Raw genomic sequence first — 13,472 nt, 5'->3', positions numbered from 1 at the left:
TTGCTAGGCCTCAAATTGCCATCCCACTCTGCCCACACCCTACTCCACCCCCTGCCAGTCCAGACACATGTGCCCCATCAGCTGTGTGCTGGCAGCCTGATGAATTAGGGCCTTGGAGTTCCAAGGCCCTGTCCAATTACTGCAGAAACAGATGTGAGTGTGTGAACCGCTGCCCAGGCCCCCTTCCAGCACACCACGTTTCCAGGTGGTCCTGGGGCAGGGGTGACTCCAGCTCTGGCTGGCCTCATGGCAACCAGTGGTCCAGACTATTTGTCTAGGGAGGGCTTGGGCTGGGCAGAGGGAGTTGCTGGCCACAGTGTAGACAGGGTCAGTACTCTTGTACCAGTGGACGAGGGTGTGTTGGGCTCTTTCCTTGAAGGGACCGGGGTGTTGGGGCGGGAGGCAGGAGTAGGTCTCTCGTCTGTGCTGACAGTGGCCTCTGCCCACACTGGGCCACACCAAGGCCTTCTGACTCAAGGGAATCGGCCGGGGGCGTGACAGAGCATCAGCAGGGGCCACCTGCCTTGGATTGAGTCCCAACAGTGTGACATCAGGAATGCTGCCTCAGCTCATGGTATCTTAAACTGGGGTGGTCACAGCACCTCCCTGACTGGGTCACCATGAGGAGTAAAGGATACAATTTGGGTCAGGTGCTTAGCCAGTTGCATGGGGTGTGCTCAGGGCTCAAGCAATGGAAGCGAATACCTGAGGACACCTTGGTCCCCGGGAAGGAAAGGACACCGGAGTCTGTTCTGTGGCATTTCTGAAGGCCTGACTACTGGGGTGTTGAAGGTTCTTCTTGGACCCCTGGCTCCATCCAAGGGGGAATGTTCTCCCTGGACGGGCAGCAGGTGGGCGGGGAGGGCTCAGCACAAACCCGTTTCCTTGATTGTCAGTCTCAGAGCCTGCCCGGGGACAGGGCCTTGGGGATGGGGCTGGGGGTGCTGCCTGCTCTGAGATGCTTTAAAACTCAAGCATCTTGGGAGCCCAGCCCCACAGGGAGTCTGTGGCCAGGCTTGCTTAGGCCAAAGCTCACCAGCCCATTGGGCTGTGTCTTGACCTTCACCGACCTCAGCCAGAACTGCTGTTGGCCATGTACCCTGTCTTCTGCTCATCCGTGATAGCTCCGCCCTCATAGCCTTGCTCCGATGGGGAAACGAGCTAAGGTGTGTGAAGTGCTGGAATATCCCATGGGAGGCCCTTGGTAAGCCTTAGCAGCTGCGGGGTAACTGGGTACCTGGCCCTGGGCCGGGTACTTTACACTTTCCCTCTCCAGTCCCCACGGCCATCCTGAGAGATTTCAGGGTCTCTGCTCTGTAGGTGAGGACCTGATTTGTTCAGTACCGTCCAGATGGTAACCACTGAGCTGGGGCTGGAGCCAGGTTGGCTGTACCTGAAGCTGCTTCCCTTCACAGCCTCGTGCTCCCCTCTTCTCTTCTGCATAGGGTACCTTGACTTCCCAGTTTCCTGGCATAGGCAAGACATTTAGGGCCAGGGCCTTGCCCATGAAGGAGCCATTTGAGTTTTCCCCACCATCTTCAACCTGGCTCTGTTGACTCAGCTGACATCAGGGCCTACTGGAGTTGCCATGGAAATGCCCGAGCAGGGGCTGCCGTGGCCTGCTTTCCACCAAGGGAGCACAGAGAGCATCAGCCCAGCAGAAAGGGCGTGCACCCTCAGCTAGATGCAGCCACCAGGAAGCAGAGAAGACGGAGCCCGGAGGCCAGGCTTAGTGAAGCCCCCTGCTCTGAATGTGGGGACCCCTGTTTTCAGCAGGCAGAACTGGGGTCCCAGAGTGCCAAGGCCTCTGGCGTGCAGCCAGGCTTCTGGGGTAAAATTCAACCAGAATAGAAGGAGACCTGAACCAGGAGTAGAAGGTTTGAATTCTAGCCCTGACTCTGCCACTAACATGCTGTGTGACCTTGAGCCAGGCACGCCTCCCTCTGACCTTTAAGTTGGCATCTGCTAAATGAGGAGGCTGGATGAGGTGACCTCTTAGGGCCCTTGCCCATGGCCATTAGAAATTTTGTTAGAATATTCTAACAATGGGTCCAGGGATGGCTGGGGCCTTCAGCACCAGCAGAGGGCAGCAGCTGCCTGGAAAAGAGCCCAGTGGTCGGCTGCATCCTCCCTCCAGCCAAGCGCTGTCTCCACTCTGTCTTCTCTTTCAGTGTGGCCCATGAGTGGGTCAGGCCATTTCCTAGAATTGCTGTCCTGGCCAGAGAGAGGGACTGGCCAGGTCTAGCTCAGGAGACAGGCCTCAGAAAGAGGCCACCCAACATGGGGTCTGGGGCAGCTGATTCAGGGGGAGTAGGCGGAAGGTGGTTACTGGTGATAGCGGTGACAGGCTGAGCCCTGGTTTCTGTGTGTGGCCCTCACAAGCTGCCCAGCCCTGCCGGTCACCTCCCCTGTGGTCTAGGGCAGTCACCTGCCCTCTGTGACCCTCGTTTCCCCGTCTGTAAAATAAGGAGGGGTGGGCATTAGTGGCTTTCAAGAAACCATATCTGGAAGCTGCTCAGTTTCAGAGACCCTGGGCTGATACAGAGCCTCCTGCAGGCCTCTTCTAGCCGGGAGGTTCTAGGAGAGGAAAAACAAGTGTGAGTGTGTAGGAACTGCCTGGAGAAGCAGGCACTTGTGAAGCATGTTGCTTTCCTGGTCCCCACCCACAGGGATTCTAATCCAGGGAGAGTTAGATGGGGCCCAGGAATCTGCCAAATATTGGCATCTGGGCACCTTGATGATTAACCTCACATGTACCATTTCTGTCTCTGCAGCTTGGGGCCCTGGTCCACAGTCCTGTCAACTGTCCCCTGCTGGGCTTCTCAGCGGTCAGCACCTCCCTTCCACAGGGCTACCTCTGGGTGAGTCACCCCCCTGCCCAGCTGGGCATTCTGGCCTCAGGACGGGAGTAGGAAGAGCAGTACCTGGGAGGGGGTGCTGGAGACAGCAGCTGCCTGCCTCATCTCATGCAGCTTCATCCAGCAAGGTCTTCCTGGGAACCTCTGGTGCCAGGCACTGTATATGGAGTTGGGAGGTGCAACCTCATCTGGGGCAACAGAAAACCAGGGAGCTAATAAGAGAATGTGCCTTTTGCAAATGGTGACAGGGCTGAGAAGGAAGTGAAAGGGGGAGCTGTGCAGAGGGCCTGGGTCTCAGGATCTTCGCCCCTGGAGTCAGGAGGCAGGGCTGGCTAGTGCCCTACTCATGCAGACATTCCAGCCCACCTTTCTATCCTTGGGCTTCCTGGCAAAGCCTCCCTTGATTCAAGTGAGGTACTCTCCACCATATTCCTTGTGCTGCAAATTGTGCGCTCTCATTGCTGCTCGCCGTCTGAGAGTGATTTGTTCCTCATCGTTTCCCCAGGATCTAGCACATGGTATATCCATCCATCCATCATCCATCCATCTATCCACCCACCTATCCATCTATCCATCTACCCACCCACCTACCTATCAATTTATCCATCCAACAAGAATATATATTTAATCCATCAATTTATTTATCTGTCCATCCACCCATCCACCCACCCATCCATTCATTCACCTATACAGCCTTCCATCTATCTGTCTATCATCTGTCCACCCATCCATCCATCCATCCATCTATCCATCCACCCAACAAGAATATGTTGAGTATGTATCTATCATATGCTAGACACAGAGGTAAAACAATGGTCAACACAGAGAAGGGCATTTTAAAGGGATGGAGTAGATGTTTACTTTATATTGGTTGAAATGCACCCTGCAGAGGAGGAAATAGAAAGCTGACTGAGTATTTAGCCCACCTTAGCTCCTTACCTGATTTCCTGTGGGCCCTGAAGCTAACTTGTTGCCATGGCAGCTGGGGGTAAATGACCTTTGTGACTGCAGGAGCGTTTGGGCAGGAGAAGGGATGTGTCTCTTAAAGGATGGGGTCCTTGGGAAAGCAGGTCCTCCTCTGCTCCCTCTTGTGGTTCCCACCTGATGGCCTCTCTGGGTCTCTGCTCCCAGGTCGGGGGTGGACAGGAAGGTGCAGGGGGCCAGGTGGAAATCTTTTCCTTGAACCGGCCCTCGCCCCGCACCGTCAAGTCCTTCCCACTGGCAGCCCCTGTGCTCTGCATGGAGTACATCCCAGAATTGGAGGAGGAGGCGGAGAGCAGAGATGAGAGCCGGACAGCTGCTGACCCCTCGGCCACAGTGCATCCAACCATCTGCCTCGGGCTCCAGGATGGCAGGTGAGGGGCCCAGAAGGAGGGGTGAGAGCAGCCTCTGCAGGGCTGGGCACTGGGTGGGGGCTGTTCCTGTAGCTTTCCAGATCTGCCTGTTGCCTGCCAACATTCTCTGCCCCTGGTCTCCAGGAAGGTAGGCACCAGAGCTGCCCAGTGTGGCAGCCAAAGTGTCGGCAGCTGCCTGCAGTGCAGTTGCCTGGCTCCTCCCAGGCAGCATGGCTGGTGGAGGTGGATGCTGGCTCTGCTGTCAGCCAGACCTGGGTTTGAATTTCAGCTCACCCACTTCCTTGCTCTGGGTCCTGGGCACCCATTTAACCTCTCTGAACCTCAGTTTCTCATCCGTAAAGTGGGGACCAGAATCCCCCCATGCAGGGCTGCCGTGAGAGCCCACCGAGACACAGCCACATGAGGCCTTCAGTTCACTTAGCTGTCATTGAATGTTCACCATATGTGGCCCCCATTCGCCTTGCTGGGCAGGGTGAGGGTTCCAGGGTATTTCCAGGTCAAGAGGTTACTACTGGCAGAGAGGGCTGCCCTCTGTAAGACATCTGGGGCTTTGTGAGTCAGCAAAACCCTGACTCAAAGCAAGGAGGCTCAGGGCAAGGTGTGGCCTGTGCAGGGTGGGTAGACCACCTCCCGTAGCGGAAAGGGAGAGGGAATGTTCATCCTGTGCACAGGGAGGTGAAGGTGAGGATCAGTGAAGATCTGAGGGGGGCTGTGCCCCGGGGAGTCTAGGGCCTGGCACTGCTGTGTCCTGTCCTCCCTGCGTCTCTGTGTACTCCACCCCTCCTAGAGAGAAGGAGATGAGATGAGAGCATGTTTCCTGAGCACCTACTGTGTGCTGCTCCGAGGTGAGCCTCATAGCCACTCCTCTGTAATGCAGAGGTCGTTCCCTCCCCTTTCCCACACAAGGAAACCGAGTAAGGAGCAAAAGCCAAGGTTACTGAAGTCAACTGGGAGCCACTCTAAGCTCCGCACAGTCCAGGCTTGGCCTACAGCCAAGGGCCCAGCCAGGGCCTGGACCTAGGTGGGGCCTTCCAGACCTTTCTTTTTACCCCCTAAAGAAACCACATGTTCATTAAATAATCTCCCTCCATTCTCCTGCTCCCCACCCCACCCCAGAAACCACTAATCTACTTTCTGTCTCTATGGGTTTGTCTCCTCAGGACACTGTATAAATGGACTCACACACTATGTATGTTCCATGTAAATGGCTCATACTCCATGTACATTTCATGTAAATGGACTCACACTATATATGTTTCAAGTGAATGACTCACGTGCTATGTACATTTCATGTGAATGGACTCACACTGTGCAAGTTTCATGTGCGTGACACACTGTACGTTTCATGTGAATGACTCACACGCTATGTACATTTCATGTGATTGCCACACACTATGTACATTTCATGTGAATGACTCACACGCTATGTACATTTCATGTGATTGCCACACACTATATACATTTCATGTGAATGACTCACATGCTATGTACATTTCATGTGAATGACACACACTGTGTACATTTCATGTGAATGACACACACTGTGTACATTTCATGTGAATGACTCATGCGCTATGTACATTTCATGTGAATGACACACTGTACATTTCATGTGAATGACTCATGCGCTATGTACATTTCATGTGAATGACACACTGTACATTTCATATGAATGACTCACTATGTACATTTCATGTGAATGACTTGCACGCTAGTACATTTCATGTGAATGGACTCACACTATGTATGTTTCATGTGATTGCCACACACTGTGTACATTTCATGTGAATGACACACACTGTGTATGTTTCATGTGAATGACTCACATGCTATGTACATTTCATGTGAATGACTCACATGCTATGTACATCTCGTGTGAATGACTCATGCACTATGTACATTTCATGTGAATGGACTCACACTATGCATGTTTCATGTGAGTGACACACTGTGCATTTCATGTGAATGACTCACACTATGTATATTTTATGTGAATGACTCACACTGGGTACATTTCATATGCATGGACTCACACTATGTATGCTTCATGTGATTGCCACATACTGTGTACATTTCATGTGAATGACTCACATGCTATGTACATTTCATGTGAATGACTCATGTGCTATGTACATTTCATGTGAATGACACACACTGTGTGCGTTTCATGTGAATGACTCACATACTATGTACATTTCATGTGAATGACTTGCACATTAGTACATTTCATGTAAATGGACTCATACTATGTATGTTTCGTGTGATTGTCACACACTATGTACATTTCATGTGAATGACTCACACGCTATGTACATTTCATGTGAATGACACACACTATGTACATTTCATGTGAATGACTCACACACTACGTTTCATGTGAATGACACTGTATGTTTCATGTGAATGACTCACACGCTATGTACATTTCATGTGAATGACTTGCATACTAGTATATTTCATGTGAATGGGCTCACACTGTATGTTTCATGTGAATGACTCACTATGTACGTTTCATGTGAATGACACTGTATGTTTCATGTGAATGACTCACACACTATGTACATTTCATGTGAATGACTTGCATACTAGTATATTTCATGTGAATGGGCTCACACTAGTATGTTTCATGTGAATGACTCACACGCTATGTATGTTTCATGTAAATGGACTCAGACGCTATGTGGCTTTTCCTGTCTGCTTCTCTTAGCATCACACCTACAGGATCCTTCTGTGTAGCATGTGTCAGTACTTTGTTCCTTTTATGGTGGTGAAGTAGGCATTGTTGCCCCATTTTACAGAGAGAACTGAGGCTTAGCAGTCCAGGGTCTGTCAGACTGGAATGTGGCATGTCTGGATTCGAACTCAGGTCCATGTGACTCTGAAAATAGCTCTCTCAGCACCTTTACTGTGCTGCCTCTGGAGCCTCCCTGAGTCCTCTTCGTGACAGAGGTCAGGGAGGGTACCATTCCAGAAAACCATGGAAACGTGAGCTCCCGCATTGTGGAGCTATGGCCTGGCCACACAGCAGAAAGGCATGGCTTAGAGGGAGCAGCTCCCTGGGGCCCTCTCCCTAGGAGGGCATGGGGGCAGTGAGCAGGTGGGAGTGCTCAGTGTGTCACTCAGACTGCTCAGACTGCTTCTCCGACCTCTCTCTGCAGCATCCTGCTCTATGGCAGTGTGGACACTGGCACCCAGTGCCTGGCGACCTGCAGGAGCCCAGGTCTGCAGCCTGTGCTCTGCCTGCGACACAGCCCCTTCCACCTGCTCGCTGGCCTGCAGGATGGGACCCTTGCTGCCTACCCTCGGACCAGCGGTGAGGACTGGGGGAAATGGGGGAAGGGGGGCAGTTCTGGATGCCAGCTGGGTGCCAGATTCTCTACCAAGAGAGGATACAGGAGGCTGGGCAGGGATGAATTGGGAAATCTTAGTGCTGAGGGCATTTGGAGATCCCTGAGCCCCACTGGGATTCAATGGGTGGCTCCTCCATACGTGAATACTTGCTGGAATAGGGTGCTCACTACCATGTGGGCAGTGAAACCTGTTGGCAGGAGACTCTAGCGGATAAGAGAGGTACTCGCAGGTCGGAGGGACCTGGCTTCCCGTTCAGGCTTTGCCCGATGACAGCTGGACAGCTGTATCCCTTGCTGCATGGTCTCTGTTCTTTGGTGCCTGGGGCTCTTCATGAGAATAAGGGCAGCGCCCACTGCTCATGGGTCCTGGAGGGTTAGACAACTCCATTAGGGCAAAGCACAGGGCCAGGCCCAGGGTGCACTCAGTGGAGTCAAATATTTCCGTCTGGATTGTTTTATTGAGTCATCCCTAGTACAGGTTATGATGTCAGGAGGGCAGGAGGGCCATGTTTGGGCTGCTGTGCTCCAGGGCAGGGGTAAAGTGCTTAATGCATGCACGTTATCTTAATTTTCATGCACCCCTTAAGAATTTCCTTTGCTTTACTGAGATGATGCTGACTGGGGACCGAACGCACCTTCTCCCCAGCCATGTGGATTGCTGTGGTCCCCATCCCCTGGGCTTGTTCAGCCCTGATTTGATGAAGGGGACTGAGCAGAGAGTGTAGCCACCCCCAGTCCCCTAGAAGGGACAGAGGAGCCTGAAGGCCCATGGCGTCTCTTCTCCCCTGCCTTTTCCGCCAGCCAGGCTATGATTGCTGCGTCATCACAGCCTGTTGCAGGGTTATAAACGGATATTTGTACTGAGCTAATTTTTTTTTTCCACTTGGCACTGTGTTGGTATTTTTAATTAGCTTTTGATAAGGCATTTATAGTTTTTAATTAAAGGGGGAAGAGAGAGGGAAAAAGCCCTTCTCACCGTCAGACCGAGTGTGCGTGTGAATGTAAATACGGGTTCAGATCTGCAAAGACGCATGAGGAGTTCTAGAGGGACCACTCCCGACTGGCTCCCACGGAACACTGAGCCCGGCCTGTGCCACCCTGGCACCCTGGTCCCCAGCTTGGGTCGCCTTTGGCCTGTTCCCTCTTACTGCTCGATTCGCCAGTTTGGGCACCTGGGTTGGAAGGAGGTGAGGCTGCCCTGACAAGGACCACAAATGGCAGATATGTAGAGTCGCGTATCCTAGAGGCTGGAACCCAGGGGTCCATGTTTGGATGGGTCATGTGCCCTCAGTAGGCACTAGGGAAGGGCCTTGCTCCCAGCTGCTTCAGGTGTTTCCTTGCCTATGGCTGCAGAACTTCAACTTCCGCGTGGTGTTCTCCCTGGCTGTGTGTCGGTGTGCAAATTTCCCTTTTTTTATGAGGACACAGATAATATTGGATTAGGGACCTGTCCCTCTCTAGTATGAACTCATCTTAACATCTGCAGTGACCTTACTTCCCAAGGAGGTCACATTCTGCGGTACTGGGTGCTGGGACCTTAACATACAGATGAGGGGGCACAGTTCACTCCAAAACAGAGGGCTTGGGGTCTACCCATTGGCTTCTAGCCTGGGGTTGGAGCCTGTTAGTTTGTCAGGACCAAAAGGGCCACTGGGGACCATTGAACCCCACGCCCTCATTTTCTGGATGGGAGCAGACTGTCCAGAGCCCCCTGACTGAGCTGAACCTGCACCCAGTACCCTGCCTCCCAGACTAGAGCTCTCTGCAGACGTGAGGGGGCTTTGGCTTGTCCAGGTAGAGTGGAGGCCACGAGGCCTGAAGGCTGAGATGTTCTACCAGCTTTCCTGCCTTGCAAACATGTGTACACCAAATGCTTACTGAGAACGTACTATATGCCATGGACACAGTGGCAAGCAAAATGGACAAACTGCCTGCCCTCATGGAGCTTACAGTCTATAGAGGGAGAGAGAATCGGTTAGTAAACAAGCAGAGGTATAAGATTATACATGGTGCCGAGGGCTCCTACGGGAAGGAATGAGTGTTGTGTAACAGCCTCACTACCCAAGTATGGGGCGGGGTGTGCCGCAAAGGCCTCCCTGAGGAGGGGGATCCTGAGGCTAAGATCTTAAGAAGTCAGGCAAGTGGAGAGTTGGGGGAATGGTGTTCTCAGCAGAGGGAACAGTACATGCAAAGGCCCGAAGGCAGGAGAATGCTTGATCTGGTGGGGGAAGCCGGAGAGGAGGCTGTTTTGCTGGACAACTGGAAGATGAAGTGGCACTAGGCGTGAGCCAGGGGCAGACAGAGCTGTTTGTGAGGGCCTCCAACTTGTCTCAGTGTGTCAGGGAGTAGAGAGGCATGTTAGAGGTGGCTGAGCACTGGGCTCCCTCTGGCTGGTAGACAGGAGGGGAGGCAGGTTGGCTGGCTGAGAGGCTGAGGCAGCCACCTGGACAGGTGAATTTGGTGGTCATGCTCTCTCTGGGTGTCCAGTTTGGCTGTGGCCAAGAGGCCCCTGAGAAAGGGCTTGCCTTACCTGGTATCCCCACCCGTACCCGGTGTTATCTTTCAGAGGTGGCCCAGGCAGGCAGCTGGGTTCTCAGGACCTGCTACACGGTACGGGGTGGGTGGGATTCGCCTCCATCACCTTCTACCTGGATTACATGCAGCCGGGTCTGGAATCATCCTCCTGGTCTGTGACCAGCTGTGGGACTGGCATCAGCTTGGCCCTCATCCAGATTCACTGAGGCCTTGGATACCCCTCAGATACCCCCAGCCATCCCAGCGGCAGAGCCAGGGCTTGGAACTGCACCTGCATCAACCTGGCAGGCTCTGTATCAACCTCAGAACCCACTGTGGCGGCCCTGGTGGTGTGGAGGGTCCAGGGATTGTGAAAATCTAGACCCCTCATCTTCATCCAGAAGCAGGTACTCCATGAAGTATTTGCTGGTGTTTGAAGTCACATGGTCACTGTCCTGCCGGGTTAGGCTGAGACCAAGACTGGCATTCCTGCTAAAACTGGCATTCCTGGCCATGCTTTGGCTTATTGGAGAAGGACAGGACCAGACACAAATAGGTCTGTAGGACAGAACCTACAGAACCAGTAGCTGAGGGTTGACTGTCCAGACTCCAGAGTGACCAGGCCACGTGGAGGAATGGACTGGCAGAGCCTCAGCGTCCCACCTGCAGCTGAGAGATGGGGAAACTGAGGCGAGAGTAGTGTGGCCATGGCAGTCACTCTGCTGCCCTCAGGAGCATCTGCTTGTTCTCATTCATTGTATCGCTCATTCATTTGCTCAATAAGCCAGTGCCCCTGAGGTGTCAGGTACACAGCAGGGTGCTGGGGCCCGGAGCTGAGCCACGTGGCCACTGTCCTTGCCTGCGTGCTACTCGGGCTCTCCCGTGATACAGGGGCATTGCCAGGCCTTGGGTGGGGATGCTGGAGTATCCCTGGTTGGGCACTGGTGCCGTGGTTTGGAGTCCCCCCTTGAGGAGGTACATGGCATAATGGGTAAGGGATGGGTTGGGCATCAGGCTGCTGGGATTGAGTCCCCACTGCAAGAGGTTGGGCCTTTGCCCTCTAATCCTCAGTTTCCTCGCCCGTGAAATGGGGGTGTGGGCAGCCCCACTTCATAGAATGGTTGTGAAGAGTAGACATGGCAATTCCCACAGATGCCACGACAGAGCCTGGAGGATTGGCGCCTCCCACGTGTCCCTTTATCACAGTCATCATCATCACAGTCACTATTTACTGTCGCCCGGCAGGGGCTGCCCTTTGGGCCCCTCTCAGCTGTGATGACTCACTCTGGGACCTGCTTTCTGGCTCCAGCCCAATCTTGACGCCTGACGGAGACCCAGGGGCTTTCTCTGCTGCAGGCTGGGGGAGGAGGGATGCCAGCCTCCTGAAGCTGCCTTTGCTGAGACAGGACCTTCATCTCCCTTGTGCTGGCCGCGAGAGCTGGTGCCGGGCCCAGATGAATGGTCTGTCACGCAGGGGCAGGTGTGTGCGTGTGGGCCTGTGTTCCAGAACATGTGTGTGTACACACAGCCACTGGAGGGGAAGATGAAGAGGGGTGGAAAGTGCGGGGCTGCCATCAGGCAGGGGCGGCTCTCACCAGAGCTCACAGCAATTGGGTTTGTGATCTCAGAATCACGGTGTGTGAGAGCTGGAAAGAATCTTAGAGGACCAAGTTTTGTCCTCATGGTGCAGATGGGAAAACTGAGTCCCAGCAAGGGGAAGTCTCTTGTTCAGGATCCCACCATGGGCCCTCTAATCAGGGACTCCTGTCCAGTGTCCTTTATGAGCTTTTTTTTTTTTTTTTTTTGGAGACAGAGTCTCACTCTGTCGCCCAGGCTAGAGTGCAGTGGCGCTCCACTGCAACCTCTGCCTCCCGGGTTCAAACAATTCTCCTGCCTCAGCCTCCCAAGTGGCTGGGATTACAGGTGCACACCACCATGCCCAGCTAATTTTTTTATTTTTAGTAGAGACAGGGTTTCACCATGTTGGCCAGGCTGGTCTTGAACTCCCAACCTCAGGTGATCCACCTGCCTCGGCCTCCCGAAGTGTTGGGATTACAGGTGTGAGCCACTGTACCCGGCCTTTGTGAGCTTTTTGACCTAACAGTATTAGCATTATTAAATTTCATCACAGTTCATCATTCTGCCCTGGAGTCAGGACTTCTTAGAGGATTTCTGGAGACTCGCCGCAAATGCAGGAACGGCATTCATGTAGTCCTCAGGGTTTGACCCTAGCTCCTACCCTAGGCTGCCACAACGAGGCTCTGTTCCAGGGGAGTGGATGCAGGGGCTCCGGTGGCTATCACTGCTGGATAGAACCTCACTTTCCAGTTTTGGGAGGTGTTTCCTCACCATCCCTAGCTGCTTTGTCCCTGGGAGGGGTCCCAGCCCCCATCTCAGCCATAGCAGCCTAATTAGACTCCAGCTTCCAGCCACGAACACTACTCACCTCTGGCCACTGGGGGGTGCTCAAAGCCTTGCATTTTCTTGGCTCCAGCCCTGGTGGAGGCCTGGCCACCTTCAGGTCACTCGCCCCTCCTGGACACCAGGCCCAGCTGCACAGCCCTTCAGAAACCTGAGAGGGTAGTGTGGTTGGAGAAGCAGGCCAGGCCCAGAGTCAGACAGAGCCAAGCTCAAAACCCATTGTGCAAGGTCTTAGCTCCACAGGTCACTGCTGTCACGTTGGTTAAGTGGATTCAACACTTGCTTCCACACACTGTTGTGCTGTGGCAAATGACATCAAACAGTAAGAGCCACGAGCATAGACTCCTTTGTAGCTGAGTGAATTGGGGTAGTTATTTAAACTCGCTATGTCTCAGTTGTCTCTGTTATGAACAGGGATAATAATAGTATCTACCACACAGGCTTGCTGGGAGTTAAGGAAGTAATTCAAGGAAGGAGGGCCTGGTGTGCGGATACAGAACGCTGTGTAAGAACTGCTGTCGAGGCCCCTGACTGTGTGCCCAGATAAATATTCTTGCATATTTTATTGATTCCCTGTAACATCCGGAGAAGTGCAGGTGTGGTTATCATGCCCAGTGTGCAGATGAGGGAAACTGAGGTCCAGAGAGGCGAAGCCCCCTGTCCAAGTTCACACAGAAGCTCTGGGGCTGAGGACTGCCCTGCTCTGACTGCTTCCCTTGTGCTCACGCTGGCTGGCTGGGCAGAGCGCTCTGTGTGCCTGGAAGTCGAGGGGAGTCCTTGTTCCCCTGCCTCTTAGCTGAGCTTGGAGTCTGCCCATTTTAAGTAGGGCATAAGGGCAGAAGGGGAACCTGTTTTATAGATGGGAAAGAGGAGGGGAGGGAGGGAAAACTGGGACCAGGAAAAGCATGGGATAAGACAGGGTACGGTAGGGAAGGACGGGGAGGGGGTGGGAATCTAGTTTGGCTCTTCTGACC

The 13,472-nt window shown here is 53.4% G+C and overlaps 1 protein-coding gene across 1 annotated transcript in view; it reads left to right on the top strand.

Moving 5' to 3' along the window:
• Positions 1–13,472, top strand: part of ARHGEF10L (Rho guanine nucleotide exchange factor (GEF) 10-like) — a 191,991-nt gene that overhangs the window by 139,933 nt on the left and 38,586 nt on the right. Inside the window, exons 24-26 of the mRNA XM_011998461.1 lie at positions 2,775–2,861; positions 3,990–4,213; positions 7,372–7,526. Of these exons, the coding sequence (XP_011853851.1) occupies positions 2,775–2,861; positions 3,990–4,213; positions 7,372–7,526 (466 nt within the window). The remainder of the gene's footprint in view (positions 1–2,774; positions 2,862–3,989; positions 4,214–7,371; positions 7,527–13,472) is intronic.

Source organism: Mandrillus leucophaeus, unplaced genomic scaffold, assembly GCF_000951045.1.
Source record: "Mandrillus leucophaeus isolate KB7577 unplaced genomic scaffold, Mleu.le_1.0 Scaffold571, whole genome shotgun sequence".
NCBI lineage: Eukaryota > Metazoa > Chordata > Mammalia > Primates > Cercopithecidae > Mandrillus > Mandrillus leucophaeus.
This window is presented reverse-complemented; position numbering and strand designations above follow the sequence as displayed.